A 17,665-nucleotide genomic window follows, 5' to 3' on the forward strand; every position below is an offset into this window, starting at 1 on the left:
CTCTATATTACGTATACGAGAAAGAAAAAAAAATAATTTTTTATTTTTATTTTTCCTGTGAAATTTGGAATATTGTGGAATATTAATATACAGCTAAAATAATTAAATATTTCCATTTAGTTGATTTTAACTTTAGTTAATTATTTTCTATTTAAGTCTGTCAAAATGTTTTAAATGCAATTCTATTAATAATTTAAAACTTCGTTTGCACTTACCATTTTTTTTTGGTACCGAATGGTTAAATATGGTTTTATGTCATTCGAAATAGTTACTCTCAACCCAACCATATGGATGATAACAAGTTATCTCCAACCAAAATTCTGACGAGATTTTCTTCCTTTACCGAGAATTTTGCATTAAAGTAATTGAAACCCAGCGCAACGACGAACGGTCTGAAGTCTATACTTAGGTCATTGATTGCGAGTCGAATCTCCACCGTAACATTCTAACGCCAACTGTACCAGTCAAACACCGATTTGATTATTTAATCGGGAGAGAAAATGATTTCTGGAGTTTCCATTACCGAAATGCATTTGCTTTATTGACGGAAGTCGAAGCGATTCCGCTATAAATAACAGCATTTATCACTTCCTTATGATGGTGGTAACTAAGTGCGGCATATAAATTGTTTCACACTGCCAGCGATTAAGAGATCCGTTTATTAACAAGGAAGCCGAGTCAAACAACTATATTTCTTTTAATAAAATTAAAGATCCAAGCGCGAATGTTGTTTATTTCGGATAATATATAAAAAACGAATGTTTTTTTTTTTATGAAAAAAGAATGTTTTTAAAAGAATCAATTTAATTCATTCAGTCCATTAACTGATTATTTTGCTCTGAAAAGATTTAAATAGTATTGTCTTACAGAACACGCAAGTGAACGAAATTACATAACATTAGCGCATCAGAAAGTGAGTGGGAGTTCGAAATATGGAACAAGCCAATTTAAATATGAGAGTAAAAAAAAAACCTTCAAATCCTTTTATTCTGGCACTTGTCATAGACAAGCCCGCTGACAAAATCTGCGATTTTAAGCCGAATTTTAGCGTCTGTTGTTTCAGTAGCGCCATCTAGGGCTAAGAGGGCGTTTTAGCTGCTCATGTGTCACAGCTCTTTTCACGGGCCGAACTTCATTCATACATTTTATTCTCTCATCCACAGATCGTAATTTAGACCTGAATCAGAGAACGATCATCTCTAATCCAGTACACCCAGTAGTCTTCGACCGGCTGGGTTCGAAGTTACAACCCGAGGGATGCGAATCCAGCGCCCTACCAATCAGGCTGTCTCGGCCTTAAAATCCATCTGAGTTGAAAAACAAAACAAAATGCTAGACGTTGAAAGAGTGTAAATATAGATGGCATATCTGCTAGTAACATCAATTTTACTTATTTTTAACACATAATCTCTTATTCACTAGGCATGGAACCCAGTGAGTGTAAACAATTGTTTTTGCGTGTGCCACTGTATTTGCCATGTACGTAAGTTTCTTTTATATAAACTGAAGGCTTCATTGTCATTTGGATTATTGTCACAAAATATTCAAGGTGACAGCGCTTGTGTTTTCATTTCCTTGTTTTGTTACAATGCTATTTGTTACCGCATCATATCATTTTTTAGTGTCATATTAGTTCTTCTGATTTTTTTTAGCAGTTACATCTTCATGATGAAAATGAGTATTTTTACAAGGTAAAATTTTTTCAGCAGCAGATGAGGTGAGAACATCAAAGAAAGCCGAAATAATGAAGAAGCCCAAGTGGAAGGCTTGAATATGTTCCAGAGCATCCCATTCCTGCTCATGGCGTTATTCACTACAGCTGCAGGTATTTATTGATTTCTCCCCCTTTTTGATTTGGCTCTTAAATATTGCGGATTTAATATTTTTCCATTTATCTGTATCTGTAGATAATTAATCTTTATTAATGAATGAATTAATTGTTTGTACAATGTAGAAATACAAAGTACTGAGCAGATATTCTTCCAGTTTGTTGATAAAAACTTGGAAACATCATTTCAGTAGCTAGTAAAATTTTATTAATTAATTTTTTTAGTAATTTATATATATATAATTTTGAGATGAGTGACTGTAAAAATGGCAAATTGAGAATTAACTTCATTTTCTTTCAAGGGAGACTATGATTCGTAAAAGGGAAGAACAAATAAAATCCATCTGTTTACATCGTGGAAAAAGAACAAAATTTTTCTCTTAAGGCTTTCCCTAAGAGATTTTGATAGATTTCTCTGACACCTGTCGATTTGGGAAAGTAAATCTTAGGTACGTTTCAAAGGAATGCGGAAGTGTTAAGGATTTTATCCTTTCGGTATTTTTTATAGAATTCGGCAATGATCTGTAAAACAAAATGTTTCTTCTTTTCATCGTTTGTAAGAATATTATCATATTCCTGAATTAATTTGAGATCGCTTACTGCAGAATCATCTGCAACAACTACTTATCAAGTTTTTCAATTGTACTTTTTAAAACAGGATCATTCTTCCATCTCGCGGAAATTGATGTTGATGGAGAATCTAGTGAAGTTTTTATTACGGCAATTAAAAATAACGAAAACCCGTTGCTTTTTTATTATCTTTTTCTACAGAAACCAAAATGTTTTCATAAAATTTCCCACTTTATTTAATGTAGTTTTTAAATGGAAATATATGCCCAGATGCAATATTTAGGGAAATAAAAACTTGTTCTACTTTTTTGTGACACCGTGTATTTATATGTAGTATAATTTTGACACTTAACGTGAGCAAAGGAAGGAGACGTTTTGAATGAATTTTAATTTATTTTACCACGGGAGGCACAACAGACAAAAAAAGAGATGCTTGGTTTGATAAAGGCGAAACAGACAGAATTTATCCCTTTAGTGGTTTTATTACGAGATTCTGATAGAGATTTATTGATGCGTGCCGACTCAGGAAAGGGAATTTTGGGTATCTTTGAAACACTTTCATAGACGCCAGGGATTCCTATTCCTTCGCTTGTAATCTGAGAGTCAAAAAAGAATAATAAGGCGATTGTCTGCTTTTATTTTTTATCTGCTATAACTTTTGTTTATTATATAGATTTGCTTTATTATTCCTCAAATTTTTGCTCGTAATTATTAGAGAAAGTTTTGTGACAATCAATTAAATAATTACCTTTTCATTAATATAAAAAAGATGTTTTCATCCGAGCAACAGCAGGTATATCAATTAGTAATAAATAAATAAATAATACTACAAGTACTAATTTTTAATAAACTTTCACTGAAACTAAAATAATTTAGTTTTTTTTTCGTGATCATAATGCATTTACAATATTTCAGGAGTTGCCCCCACTATAGACCTTTCGCATAACATGAGGATCTTAAAGCTTCCAATGGATACAAAACCAGGTCAGTGCATCAATATTTTAATATAATATTTGTGTAAAAGCTCAAAATCACTGTCTTTAAAATGCTATACATTTCGCAAAAAAAAAAAAAAAAAAAAAAAAAAAAAACTTGATGATTATCCATAAAAGGTAGTCTTTCCATTTTAAAATGCAAAAAAAAAAAAAAAATCATTTTTAAACTTGGAAGCGTGGATCTTAAATCTTAACAATGTTAAACCAAATGGCGAATTATTGCTTGAAACAACTCAATTTTGGTAGCAGTAACATGTCTAATATCTAATCAAAATGGTATTTGTATTATTTATTTTCAAATGTATCGTATTCAGATGTGTCATACTTACGAGATAGATCTCCGATAAAAGCAAAATACAGAGGTGATTAGATAGCAGGCATCTGAGCAGCACAGCGTAAAAGAAAAGAAGGCAATTTCTGATATTGAATGTATTGTTGAGTCTGAATTATTTATTGAGGCAACATTGTAAAAAAGACATTCAATGATTTTGAAACCAGGCGAGTTAACTTATTTTATTTAAAAAAATAAAAAAAATCTATCAGATTTATTAGATTAGATCGTTATAAAACAAAAATGCATTTTTCGCTCATTCTCGACTCAAAACAGCAATTTTTTGGTACATATCGTTTCGTTTTAAATGAACATTAAAATTATTTCATATTCTAAAATCTGAGATTAGTTTAGGGATAAGGAATAACTATCAGCCTTCCCTTCTTTTCTAACAGAAAAAGAAAAAAAAAAGATTATGGTATGCATTAGACGTGCCCCCATGAAAGCAGAACTATACTTATAGCGGCATTATTCCTCATGGCTGAACTTTGAGATTTCAGTCATATATGGCTGCGTATGTCAGAAGAAATTTGGCATGACTTAGTGATTTTTAGCGCATGGATGAGTAAAATGGAATTGAAAAATAAATAGATAAGTAACAATGGACCATGGATTTATATTCTTTTTCGACTACAATTGAAAACATGTAACTAATGCAGTCGTATACATGTAACTAATGCAGTCGTATACTTGTAACTAATGCAGTCGTATACTTGTAACTAATGCAGTCGTATACTTGTAACTAATGCAGTCGTATACTTGTAACTAATGCAGTCGTATACTTGTAACTAATGCAGTAGTATATATGTAACTAATGCAGTCGTATGCATGTAACTAATGCAGTAGAATATCATGTAGGTCTTTTTCCGATGGCTACAGCATTTTCTCATTTATGACTTCGTGTGGCTTACTTATTGACAACATGCCAGCTATATTCTACTCATCCTCTGATTTTTAAAATTTTATAGAAAAACTCACTATTCGGGGCTACACAATATATATATATATTTGCTGTATACCCTCTCGTGTTGGAATAGCTGGTAACGAACAGGCAGAGAAGACCGCCAAATCAGCTACAACTTCCAAAATGGATTCTGTCCAGATTAATCATTTAAAGCGGCACATTAAATTATTGTTTTACTCTAAATAGCAAGAACAGTGGAACTTGGAAAATAAACTTCATACTATCAAACCTGTTGTATGGACTTGGCCGTTTTTACGAAGCAGAAAGATTGATACTCTCTTGACTCACAAGATTTTCTCAACATTCAATTATTGGTTGGAGAACAATCATCAGTATACTATCAATGCAGAATGCTCGAAATGTATTTCTCAACCCTTGCATTTTTTAAAAAAATACTTCAGTTTGACTATCTGCGTTACTTGGGTAAATTCCACATGTTTACCTCTTTGCATTTGAAAAATTATTTGGTTTTTTACCCTCTGATATCGGCATTTTTCACTCTTGACTAAAAATTTTCTCATCGGTTTTGATTTATTTGTGTATTTGCTAATATCTTGACATTATTTTTTACTATTTAGTCTGGCGCAGTATGGTCAACATATTGGTTCTTGGGTCACTCGTCCCCCCTCTTTCTCAAAAACATAATAAAAAATTGCAATTAGTTGACCCTTTAAAGGGCCATTTTTTTCTAGTCATCTTATGTTAAAATATTTTTAGGCTTGAAATTAAAATAAGAAAAGGGATTCATTTAGCTTATTACATAAATTTAATTTGATTAATTAATTAATTTGGTTAATTAATAATTAAGTATCAAATCAAGATTCATCATTTTGTGTAAAATAAATAACTAAAGCCTCTAAATTTCTGTCTTTCTAAAAAAATTTGTCAGAACTTATGCCAACCTACATAAATTCATACAAAGATTGATCAATTTGGTGGAAAGCATACTTCCCACGGCCCTAGAAAGGGTTAATATCAGTAAATTTCTATACGCAACGTTTATGTTGCTATTAATATGCTTATAACTGAATTATTGCACGATTAGCCTATTTCGAGGGACAACATTACACAATCTCAGACATTTGGATTCTCCTAATGTAATAACTGTGGGTCACGGTGGCCTGGTGATAAGGCTTCGGCTTCTGAACCAGAGGGTTCCAGGTTCGATACCCGCTTTCACTGAAAAACCGTCGTGTAAGCGGGTCTGTTGCACGTTAAATCCGTTGGGACGAAACGTCCTTCGCTGATGTAGTGTGGAAGTTTGGAGAGGGAGTGCCAGCTGAGGTATTGTTTTCGTCATCTGACAGCGGTTCAGAATGACGAGGTCCGTCCTAATATAGTGCTAGTGTTGCTTTAAAACAGGATGTTAATACAAATAAACTCCTAATGTAATAAATACTCTTCTCTGTCATTCAGGTTCTCTCATCTACAGACTGCGGGGCTCTGATCCTGACAATGACATCCTGACTTTTGGCGTTCGCGGGGACGTCGGAAATCAGCTGCTCGGAATCCAGTCGGTCACAGAGACCAGGGCGAATGTCTTTCTCAAAGCTGCTCCCACGGTCAGCATGGTTCTATTTTCCACTTATAAAATCCCTTACCACTTTAATTTGTAAGAAAAATAATGCATTTTTACGTATTTTTTTTATTTAATTTGCTTTACGACCTTAAAAATGGAATTTTGTAATTAATTTCTGTCAGTTCTCCCTAGAGTTTTCTCTTTGATTTTACTATATTTTAATATCTTTGGTATTTGATTATCATATCAATACTGAAACTGTTATATGGAATCAAAATTTAGTTGAATTAGCATTTTGCTATCTGGTAGCAAATTTAAAAGAAGTTTGATTTCAAGATTCTATAATATTTATGATAATAAATTACAAGTTAAGGAATGTAAAAAAATATTTTTTAAATAAAATTTTCGTTTCTTAGTATTTTTAAGTGTTTAAAAAAATTGTTTTTTTTCAAATGTGTTTCTATATTTTGATTTCCATCCTTAATTTCAGGAGAAGGAATACAAACTCACTATTTATGTCACTGATGGTACTCAGGTGAAGCAATTTTTTTTAATCTTTTTATAAATACTTTTTGAAAATCCAAATAAAAAAAATTCAATTCAAATAAACAACTCAACTTTTATTTTTGATGATTGAATTGATTCACGACTTTGTCTTGTTAAAAGTTTCCTATCTTTTTCAGACTACTGAAGTGGAATCCACAATTATCATCACAAACGCTACAAATATAAAATCGCCATTTCTAGAATACGAGCCTCTGATATCCGTTTCTGAAGTAAGTTTTAAACTTAGAGTATCTGGAATAAATGATTTTATGAATTTTGTGAATGCGGTTTAACTCAAAATAACTCATAATAATGAATTTTAATTGAAGTCATATAATTGTTACTAGCTCACTAAAATACTTCACCCTTTTAATTTTTTAAAATTTAGATACTCTAACTTATTTTATTATTGTTAAAAATTCGCCAGGTTATTTGTAAAAAAATATTCTCAGTTTTTTTTTACTGATCATCAAAAGATTATCAATGTTTGAGTCTATTTCTTATGAGACTTGAGATTTAATTGCAGTAAGAACTAATTACAGAAAAAAAATCTGGTTATATTTCGTTTTAAATTTTAGTATATAGTTCGAGACACAGGTTGTAGTGTAATCATCTTAACTTGGATAAACCATCTTAATTTTGCAAGTAGTTACCGACAGGGGGAAGACAATTTCTCCCTTTTCTCTCTATTAACGTCGTCTTTGTCCTTGCAAGGCTATACACAAGTATTCATTAGCCATTAATGACTAATGACGGGAATTGGAAGCTTACATATTTGCCATATCAAATGAAGTTTTACGCCGAGAGAGAGAATTCTGTCAAATGTGAAGAGAGTGCAACAACGTGATTTTTGTGCATAAAGGAGTTGCCAGTAAATGGGATTCATTCTTAATTGCAGGATCGATTTATATTAAAGAAGCTTTGGTGCATTCTAAATTCCAGTGTAGTTTTGGTACATGTACCTTAACATTACTTAAGGTACATGTTCTAGGTTTGCTTTGGGTACAGGAATCGGAAACTGCGACGATTACGATACAACCCACCTGCTTGTTGCAAGTGCCTCAGATTGAATGGCGCGTATATCGAAATATATCAGAGCTGTAAAGCACAGCAAAAGTTTTTCTGCGTGCGAGTATCTGTAACTGATCAATAAATGAAGATTATTTTCCAATTTGCTCTCACAACTAAAAAAAGAATTGATGGTTATATTTTATCTGTTCATTGATTAAATATGAATCGAAAACGATTTTTGAAGTGAAACTTATATAGTAATAATGCATAATTTATCCATTGCGTTTTCCCATAATTTACCCTTTGCATTTTCCAGCTAACCGAGGAAAAGGAGGTGATTGGCAGCATGGTGGTGCGCAAGCGCAACAGCAGCAGCCTCCCTGTTCTCTTCGAAGTGGAAGGATCGGACAATTTTGCCATCCGATACCTCATCAGCCCCCTCAAGGAAGCCACCAAAGGGGAAATTTTTCTTCTTCAGAAACTCGATTACGAGAAGAAGAATCTCTACACTCTCACGATCTACGCTCTGGTACGAATTTTTTTTAGATAATCATAGTCTGCTTTCATTAGAATTATGCTAACTGGTGCCAGATGCGCCACCATTTGGCACCAGTTTTAAATTATATTGTGATCCTATTTTGTATTTTTTAAGTTATCTTGCGATTATTAAATTGTAAAATGATAGATGACTTAATGAAGGGAATTCAAAAATTTTAAGTGGAAAAAAGCTCTTTGAAATATAACCAACACAGGGATCCTTATTAATCAATTATATATTCATTTATAATTTTTATTATTATAACTTTGATTTCAACAAAGTATCATCCATTGGATGGTCATCAATCATAACTATCATCTAAAAATGCGAAATGACGGTTTCGATATCTGATAGGTGTGACTGGAAATGTTAAACTTTTTCTTTGTCTTTTTCTTTCTTGATTGCTCATTGTAGATCAACAGTTTAAAATTACTCCAAACCCCAAAAGGACCGAAATCTGTCATCAGTGTAGTCACACATGAAAAAATGTGATGGTTCATGACATGTTCTTCCACGGATGCCTTTTCGAAAATTTTTGTAATACAACATGGTATGTGATGAATCCTATTTTAAAATTGTGCGTGAAAGATATTGATGTTCTTGCAAATCCAGATCAACTTTGTCCTTTAACAGAGGACAACAAATAACGTTGTAAAGTGATTGAACGTTTAACCAAACCTGTCTATGAAAATAAATGGATCCAGAATAAATGAAGAAAATTTACACCATACCATCATTTAGGGAATAGAATTGTCACAGACTGGGATCGAATGCGGTTTTTGTGAATCTTTTCCCCCTCTTTCGGTAGTTGAGAATATGCTCTAAATAGTCTAAAGAAAATTCCCATTGTCTATCAAAAGGATGTTCCAAAGCGAATCTGATTCGGCCTGGAAGAGTTAAAGGTCATTCTAAAGCCGCGTGGAAGCAATCGCAAAGCAAGTGAATGTTTGAATGTATAATATAATATTATAAGAGAAGATACTGAAGTATTTAATGTATAGTTGTTTATTCAAAGTTTCTGCTACAAGATGGACACTGGTGCTGGCTTGAAACATTATCTTCTTCTATTGGATCTTCATCTTCTATTCTTTAGATCTGTAGGAAAAATTACTTTATTTTTCCAGGACAGATAGACAGCCGTCATATTTCACCAGACTTTGTTTTTCAATGACTTCAGTGATTGATTCAGTTGATATTCCATTCAGAATCCAAAATGTTCATGGTGCAGAATCAGTGTTTTGATTTTTTAAAAAAAGAATTTAATTAACCTAACGCGATTTCGTAAACGCAAAGCTATTATTAGAAAGAAATACATTTAGAGAAATTTTTTTTGGAAGTTTACAACAACTATAGTGCCACATCGAAAAACATTTGCACATGTACCATGGCACCTTTGGTCCTGTTGCTATTCATTGAATGTTTTCCCGACCCTTTTATTAAACCATCCCTAAAATTTTACGTTTTTGTGAGGACTACAGGGAATTCTGAATAGAGAAACTTTAATTATGTATCTGACATTCTAAAGAATGTGAATATACAGTAATTTCAATACTGAAGTGCAAGCAGTTAAAAATAAATATACTTCCTTTTCAGAATCCTTGGACTGAGGAAGAGTTTGACACTCGCAACGTTGCCGTACAGACCATCCTGGTGGCCGTCAAGGATGCTCAAGACACGCCTCCAGTCTTCCAGTCTCTTCCACCAGTCGTCAGGGTCTCTGATAGCCTGCCTCTTGTAAGTTTGATTGCTTTCATTTTCATTTTTTTACTTTCTCATATAAAGTATAGAGAATGTATTGCAATCGTCAAAATATTTGAACTCGAGATTTTGCCGAATCTCTTTCATTTTAGACTCTGAATTCGAAAGACACATTTTTAGAATTATTTGTGTCTGTCTGTGACATAGATAAGTCAAAGACGCTTTGAACTTAGCGGATAAAATTTGGTTTACCATCTTTGCATTAAATTTGCAAATTTTTATCAAATCCATCAGACGAAATCTGTCTGCTTGGCTGTTTGAATATTATAATATTCGAATAAATTAATATGATAAATACAAAACGAAGAGAGCTTAATAGTTAAAATTCGGTACACAGATTTAACATCCATAACGTAGACACCTCTCAAATTTTAAGCCGAATCCAACAAATTGACTGTCTGTCCGCCAGTACTTTCAGAAGCCCAGAAACGCGATAACTCAAAAACGCAACAATTTAAATATATCAAATTTGGTATGGGAATTTATGGCTATAAGTATAGTTGTAAGTCAAATTTATGTTTCAATCGGTTGGGAAGAACATATCTAAAATTCAATTGTTGGGTACTTTTAACTGCACGTCAGAGATTGATTGTAAATTCAAAGAATCACACGATAGATTGAGTTTAGTTTAGTTATATTAACGTCCCTTTTTAAAGCACTCTACGACAACACTACGGCTATTTTGGGATGGACCACGTAATTTTGAATCTCGGTCAGATTACGAGAGCGATACCCCCCTCACCACATCACACCACACCAGCGGGATGACGTTTGGCCCTGACAGAGTTAGCGTGCAACAGACCCCCCCTTACAGGACGTTCTTCGGTGGAATCGGGTCTCGAACCTGAAATCCTACGCCTCACGAGTGGGGAGATAGATTCAGTAAAAGGTTAATGTTTCATAACTATTGTACATTAATGCGATGCAAAGTGTTCTTTGGAATAAATCTTTATTAGAGAATATACGAGAAAAGTTTTGGGTCGACCATTTCTGTTAGTTTTCATTAAATACTAAGTATGTGACAAAAAAACCAAACATTGTTATTGTGATTGATCACGCGTAGTAACAGCTTTCTCTGTTTTTTTCTAAAGTTTCTGAATTATTATTACGTTCTTGTGAAGTTCCCTTTTTTTTCCTTTATTCTTGATTTTGTGAAATTTAATATTTCTTTGCATATTAAACTATTCTGCTTTTGGATGGATTTTATTATATAATACATCCTGTCTTATTCCATTGTAAATGTCCAAAGGGAGAATATAACTACTGATGCCTCATTGAAGCAAATATCTATTATTCATTTAATTTTATGATCCCTGGAGAACAAGACAATTCATTATTTTTCATATGCATTTCTAATCTTGATATTTTTTATTAGTGCTTGACATGCACAGGATATACCAAAAAAATGGAAAAAGCACCAATTTTGCACTTAGGCATATATCTCCAATTACAAAGTTTCATTAAAAAGGTGGGCAATTGTATGAAAATACTTTGGTTCCTGCAGAGAAGAATAACAATAAATAATTTTTATACGGCTTTAACAGTAAAAAAGTGTCAATAAATAAAATTATTCCATTCTTATATTTATCTCTCTTATATTCCTCGATGCACGCGCGAAGTTCATGTTTCTATTTTTTATTCATAATATTTGCAAAGATAAGTTTATTTTTAAACAATAAATTTGTCTTTTAATATCTTGTCAAGCTTTACAGATAGAAGCATAAACAATCTTACTCGCATACACTTTTTCGCTATGGGATCCGTACGAAAAAATTAATTTTTGTAATTTTTTTTTTTTTACGATACTCTCTATAGAAATCAAAATATTTTCATACTTTTAGGTACCTTACTTGATTGAACTTTGTAACCGAAAATTATTTCTAATTGCAATAATGAAGGAAATAAATGCTTGTTTCACTTTTTTTTAAACATCCTGTATATTTAGTGACATTTGATGTATTTTTCAGGGTGGTAGTGTTTTCCAAGTTCATGCAGAAGATGGAGATTTTGGAAATCAAAGGAATATCACTTACAGTTTTGTCCCAGGTAATCTTTAACCATCATAGACAAAATTCAGAATTAGATTTATTCTGAAAATATTTATTCCTCTTAAAATATTTATCTGGCCAAGAAATGGGAAAATTACTTCATCTTCTTTTAAGTCATTGGAAGGGAAACTTTCTCCCACAAGGTTGCCTTTGGCTGAATTCATTAGTTAACCACCAAACAAGGGATACAATAGGATAAACTTATCTATATATAGAGCGATTGGATACTACGAAGATTAGCTATATCAAAGAAGCGAAATTTTAGTGGAATAATTAAAGTATATGACAAATGAAATAAACAATTAAAAAAATTAAACAAAGTTGAAAAACCTATTTACATTGTAGAAATAACATTTTTTTAAAATGTAATAATTGTTTTCTATTTTTCTCCAATTTATCATTCATTTTCATAGATATTATAGGATATTGAAATCAATTTTTCTGAAATTCATTACTAGATGACGCCAGTGGCTTGTAATCAAAATTCAATTTAATTAAATCGAAAAATTAAATTAAAAAATTCATTTTTTTCTATGCCATCTATTTATCTATTAAAAATAGATATAGCACAAAATAAATAATAATTAAGCCAGCCATAGTAAATACAAATTATTAATTATTGTAAATGATTTTTCTTAAATAATCATATTTGAAATTTAATCTATTGTTTGATTTAGTTTAATGCATTTATATATTTTTATATTTATATGTAAAGACACACACATCGTAAGTTCGCTTCGGTGCTATAAAACTGCGGGGCACTTATTAGGCATATGAAAATCATATTTCTGCAAGAATTTGGACCTCAATAAATGGATAGTAAGGTTTGGATCCATGTGGGCATCCATGGGAAAGCTGCTGTCTGTAGGATTGATGACTGTTAAATCTGCTCGCCTCAGTCAAGCACTTTGCATTTGTATGCAGAGTCGAAGAAAAGAGAAAAGCTAGGGGGTAGGTGATAGCTGAGCCTCGTCGTCATTATCAGGCAACAATTCTCAATAGGATGTTTTAAATTAACTTCATTTTTCTTCACAATTCGGTGTTGGTTTAAATTTTTACATCTCAACTTTTGGAATTCGTGATTAGGTTACTTTTTATCTCTTTATTATTTAATTTTAGTAACCCCTGATGTAACCATATATTCTATCTGCAGAATTTGTTGAGACTTAACACCAGAAACAGCAGTATAATGAAGACTCATATGATATTATTTTATATTATGCGTTTATAGTTTAGTACCTTCATATGTAAATGCATAAGTATTTTCACTTTTAAGTTGCTTCAAGAATACCAGAAGATTATTCGCTATTCTAACTGGTAGCTATTCTAATTTCTAAACTGGTAGGTCAATTTATTCTGAAAAGTTCTTACCTAAATGAAATAGACATTTTTGGAAACAGTCAAATCCAGCTCATCCAGCCTTTGCTTTCTTTTTGTTTCTCTGATTCAACTTTTGGTAGAAAAGAAGCACTTTACGTTGGGAACAATGTAACCCTTTTTATTTTTTTATATATTATAATTATTATATTTTTACTTTATTATATTCAGAAAGTGTGCCTTTTTTATTATGTGATCACCATAAATATATTATCTTTATATGTGTTCCCTTGCTTTATCTTAATTTGTATTTAGTAACCGTGCCACATTTAGCTTAAATACCCGCTCTGAGAAAGAATTTAAACAAATTCAGCAGTTCTTTCTATCTTTACTGAACAGGCCTAAAACCAAAACTAAAACTCTTATGCGATTTCTGCAAAATCATAAAAGATCGGATTTCCCCTTCCAAGTCCAGAGTAATTTTTGTCTCCTTCCTCAACCAAGCCATTGTCTTAGCAATATTAACTTCATCATAATTCTTGAACTCATATTCCCCACCAAACACTTATTCTTTTCATTATTGTATTGTGTATAATTGTTATTTTGTGCACTGCATATAAACTTTAACTTTTTTCCCCTCTTAATAAATCTTTCTACATATATCTATTCCAATGACGTAGAATCATAGAGATTCTAAATTCTGGGATTTTCTGTGGTGAAAGAAAAAAAGAAGTATATATACACTACACTATATTTTTGATTCAGAAGAGCATACGTAATAATATTTTTTTTTCTGGTTACTGCCTGAAAATACCAGATTACCATTAAAATCCTAAAAAATTGATTCAGAGGTTTCTCAAAGTACCAGTGTTATGAATACTAAATGCCAACCACACAGATGTTTTGAATCATGCTTTCAACCCTCATGAATAAAAAAAAATGATTCATGAAATCATTCATTATTTTTTGGATGATTGATGCATCATCCATGCTTAGTTTTTTTGAAAAGTGAAACGACTCTCTTTGTTCAACAGAATCCCAAGGAGTAACATATTTCAACATCAACTCACGTACTGGAATGATTACTCTGGCTTCTTCAACCGAACTCTTCAGGGAGGCCTACTCTACGACAGGGCCCTTCGTTTTGTCCATGCAGGTGAGGAACTTGTTTTTAAATTATGGATCAAAATGACATATTAATCTTCGAAGCTTAGTAAGAAAATTCAAAGTGTCAAATTGAATATTTTAAACATAAGGAAACATTTCCTATGAACATTAATACAGGCCAGTTTTTAAAAATTGTAATAAATTGTTTTTACAAATGTATTATTCTATTTAAGCAGTTTTAAATTTAAATTAAATGCGATATATTATAAAAATATCATATTAAAAATAATGATTTTATTATCTGAAGTAAAAACAAATCTTTAAGTTTAATGCTTTCTTAATTTCAATAGGTTGAATGTCTGAGCTGTAATATTTTAAAAGCCTTTGTTAATTTCTAAACGATAGTATATTAAAATTACGATCAAGATTTTAATCTAGCTGTGGTGGGCGTCATCGAAGCGTCGTTACGTGGGCGTCATCGAAGAGAAAAACCCAGGGCTCTCATTAGTTTCAAGGAATATAATTTAACGCATACGTTTTTACATAATTCCAATTCAAACATAATAATGATTAAAGATTTTCTAGTATTCTCTCGCCTCCCGGCCATTCTTGGAAAAGTGAGCTGTTTTAATTTTGAAAAATATATTAGTATTCTTTTCGAGATCTTTGAAATTTTCCTATAAAAAAATACTAAACAGAATTGTCAGTACCTATTAATACTATTTTATTCATTGTTAGGGTACACACAAATAAAATGTCAGTCAATAAAAACAGTTCTGCAAATAACTTTTGTCCATAAGTACAATTACTGCAAATAATGCTATGCATGTTGTCTGTCTGTCTGTCTATCTATCATCTGTCTATCTATCCATCTATCAATATCTATATCTTACTATATCTATCCATCTATTTGTCTGTCTGTCTATATTTATGTGTCTATCCATCTATATTTATCTGTTTATCTATCTATAATATAATTAATTCTTTCCAGGCCACGGAAGTGGAATCAGATTTAGTGCCCGGTCTTCCAGCCAGCTCCATTGCCACTTTGGCGGTCGTTTTGGTGAACACGGAAAACAAACCGCCAAGATTCCTCAGCAGGCGTTACGTGGGCGTCATCGAAGAGAACAGCCCAGGGCTCACACCTATCATATGGGAGGGATCCGAAGTACCCAAAGTGGTGGATGACGATCAGGTGAACAGCAGAAGATATTTTGGCGAATAATAATATTCAATGAGACATTCACTATACCAAATTATTAGGATATGTCAGATAAAAATAACAGCACATTTATTGCTAACTAAAATATATTAGGCAGTATTTAATTCGATAGTTTTTTATGATACAGTTTCCTTTGAGCCGTGAATATTTGATTCAACGTGATTGCCCATTTTGAAGTATATGCTAAAAATCTTCTTTTAACATACTTTTTCAAATTTCTTCTGCCTCGTAACAATCGTCGATGAATCTTTCTGATCCGCAATTCCGATGTCTAATAAGAGTAGGCCTATCCTCTATAGCCCATAAGAAAATCACACGGAACTTGATTCGAACCGTATGGAGGGTCAGCGTATTACCGAATCAAATACTCTAAAATAAACGTGGAATTAGGTTTTATATTATAATGGTGTAAATGGCAACTCAATAAGCGAATGATGACTAACCTTTATATGCTCATTTCGTAGACGCTTTCGTAATCTTTTCAGACTTGTCAGTGAAAATTCTTGTTCACTCAACACGTTTTATTCTATGCATAAAGGATATATTATTATAAGTGAATGGAAAGGAAATAGTAAATGATAAGGGTGATGAATCTACGGCTTATTTTGAGTGTAAGACAGTTAGCCGAGAGGGTATTTAGCTGTGTCTTTTGGAGTCTATGATTTTTATATAATTGTAAATAAATACCAATATACTGTTATACCAATATTTGTATTTAGTATTATTTGTGACGTCATGTTTTATTTATTTAAAATTAAATAAACGCATAAATAGAAAATTCTTGCCCACATCCCCTTTAGATATATCCTAGATTGTGTATTTAAATGAAGAAATGGATAACAAGTGACTTGATGTTTGTATAGAGATATTAAAAATTTCTTAATGGTTAACATGTCTTGTTTCAACCGTATTTAAATAAAATCAATTTCAGGTATGCATATAAGCGCGATATTTTTGCATGTGAATCGAATTTTATTTGCTATAATTTGCTAAACGGAAAGGGCCAGTCAATTAGACACCCAGGCACATTTATACAAATGCTGCTAATGAGCGAAATTTTGAGAAATCATTATTTGGAAATTCCATCAAATTTCTGATGGGCGTTTCATGGTGTAGGGTATTTTCTGCTGATTTTGTATTGTTCCTCTGCTGTTTGTGGAGGACAATATCAACAAATGATTACTTTCTTGTCAATAAATATCATTCTGAAATGGTGCATTTTTACCAACATATGATGCATGTACTATGGATGATTATAAAACTACTTCTACATAGAGACATTTTCTATAGAAATGCAAAAAAAAAAAGTTTTTTCTTTTAAGTGGTTCAGCGTATCCCAGCATCTATCCTGCACATCCCAAATTTTAGACTTGAATCCTACAGGTAATGTTTAGGAAACGTTTTATAAACGCATCCATATGCAATCTCCTGAGTTCAAATTTAGAGATTCTTGTTTGTCCAGAGATTATAATTAATTGCTCATCTATAAAATGCTTGCCTAACTAAATATGTGATAGAATCCAGATTAAAGACGTTTTAATAAAATATTGAAATACGGTTTATAATTCATTGTCTAGTATCAGTATAAATATTTATTAAGCGACAGCATCGTACAAGCGAAGTTCTTTTATTTTTCCATGACCCTAAATTTATTTATTACAATTATTTACATTCGACATATTTCCATTAATGACTGAACTCTAATGTTTGTGTAAATTATCTTTAGGGTAAAAATGGCAGTTTCGAGCTGTTTTTGGAAGATGACGGTGGAGCTTTCAGTGTCCAGCCATCGAGAGGAATGAACGAGCTTAACTTTGCCTTATTAGTCAAGGATCCCACGAAACTGGACTATGAAACATCAGACACCAAATACATAGAATTCAGGGTAAGACAAGAAAACTTTCTTTAAAA

The 17,665-nt window shown here is 32.0% G+C and overlaps 1 protein-coding gene across 6 annotated transcripts in view; it reads left to right on the top strand.

Annotated features, from left to right (window-relative positions):
- LOC129984522 (cadherin-86C-like) overlaps positions 1-17,665 on the top strand; it is an 88,302-nt gene that overhangs the window by 37,066 nt on the left and 33,571 nt on the right. For 4 of the 6 annotated variants that reach the window (XM_056094415.1, XM_056094420.1, XM_056094416.1 and 1 more), the window contains exons 2-12: positions 1,710-1,825; positions 3,314-3,382; positions 6,105-6,250; positions 6,698-6,742; positions 6,891-6,983; positions 8,081-8,293; positions 9,896-10,036; positions 12,028-12,106; positions 14,460-14,581; positions 15,524-15,727; positions 17,481-17,639. In XM_056094415.1, the coding sequence (XP_055950390.1) occupies positions 1,774-1,825; positions 3,314-3,382; positions 6,105-6,250; positions 6,698-6,742; positions 6,891-6,983; positions 8,081-8,293; positions 9,896-10,036; positions 12,028-12,106; positions 14,460-14,581; positions 15,524-15,727; positions 17,481-17,639 (1,323 nt within the window). In that variant the 5' untranslated portion in view covers positions 1,710-1,773. Of the gene's footprint in view, positions 1-1,706; positions 1,826-3,313; positions 3,383-6,104; positions 6,251-6,697; positions 6,743-6,890; positions 6,984-8,080; positions 8,294-9,895; positions 10,037-12,027; positions 12,107-14,459; positions 14,582-15,523; positions 15,728-17,480; positions 17,640-17,665 lie in introns of all 6 variants that reach the window. The other 2 variants (XM_056094417.1, XM_056094418.1) reach the window with 1 other exon arrangement.

This window comes from Argiope bruennichi, chromosome 9 (assembly GCF_947563725.1).
Source record: "Argiope bruennichi chromosome 9, qqArgBrue1.1, whole genome shotgun sequence".
In the NCBI taxonomy this organism is placed as follows: Eukaryota; Metazoa; Arthropoda; class Arachnida; order Araneae; family Araneidae; genus Argiope; species Argiope bruennichi.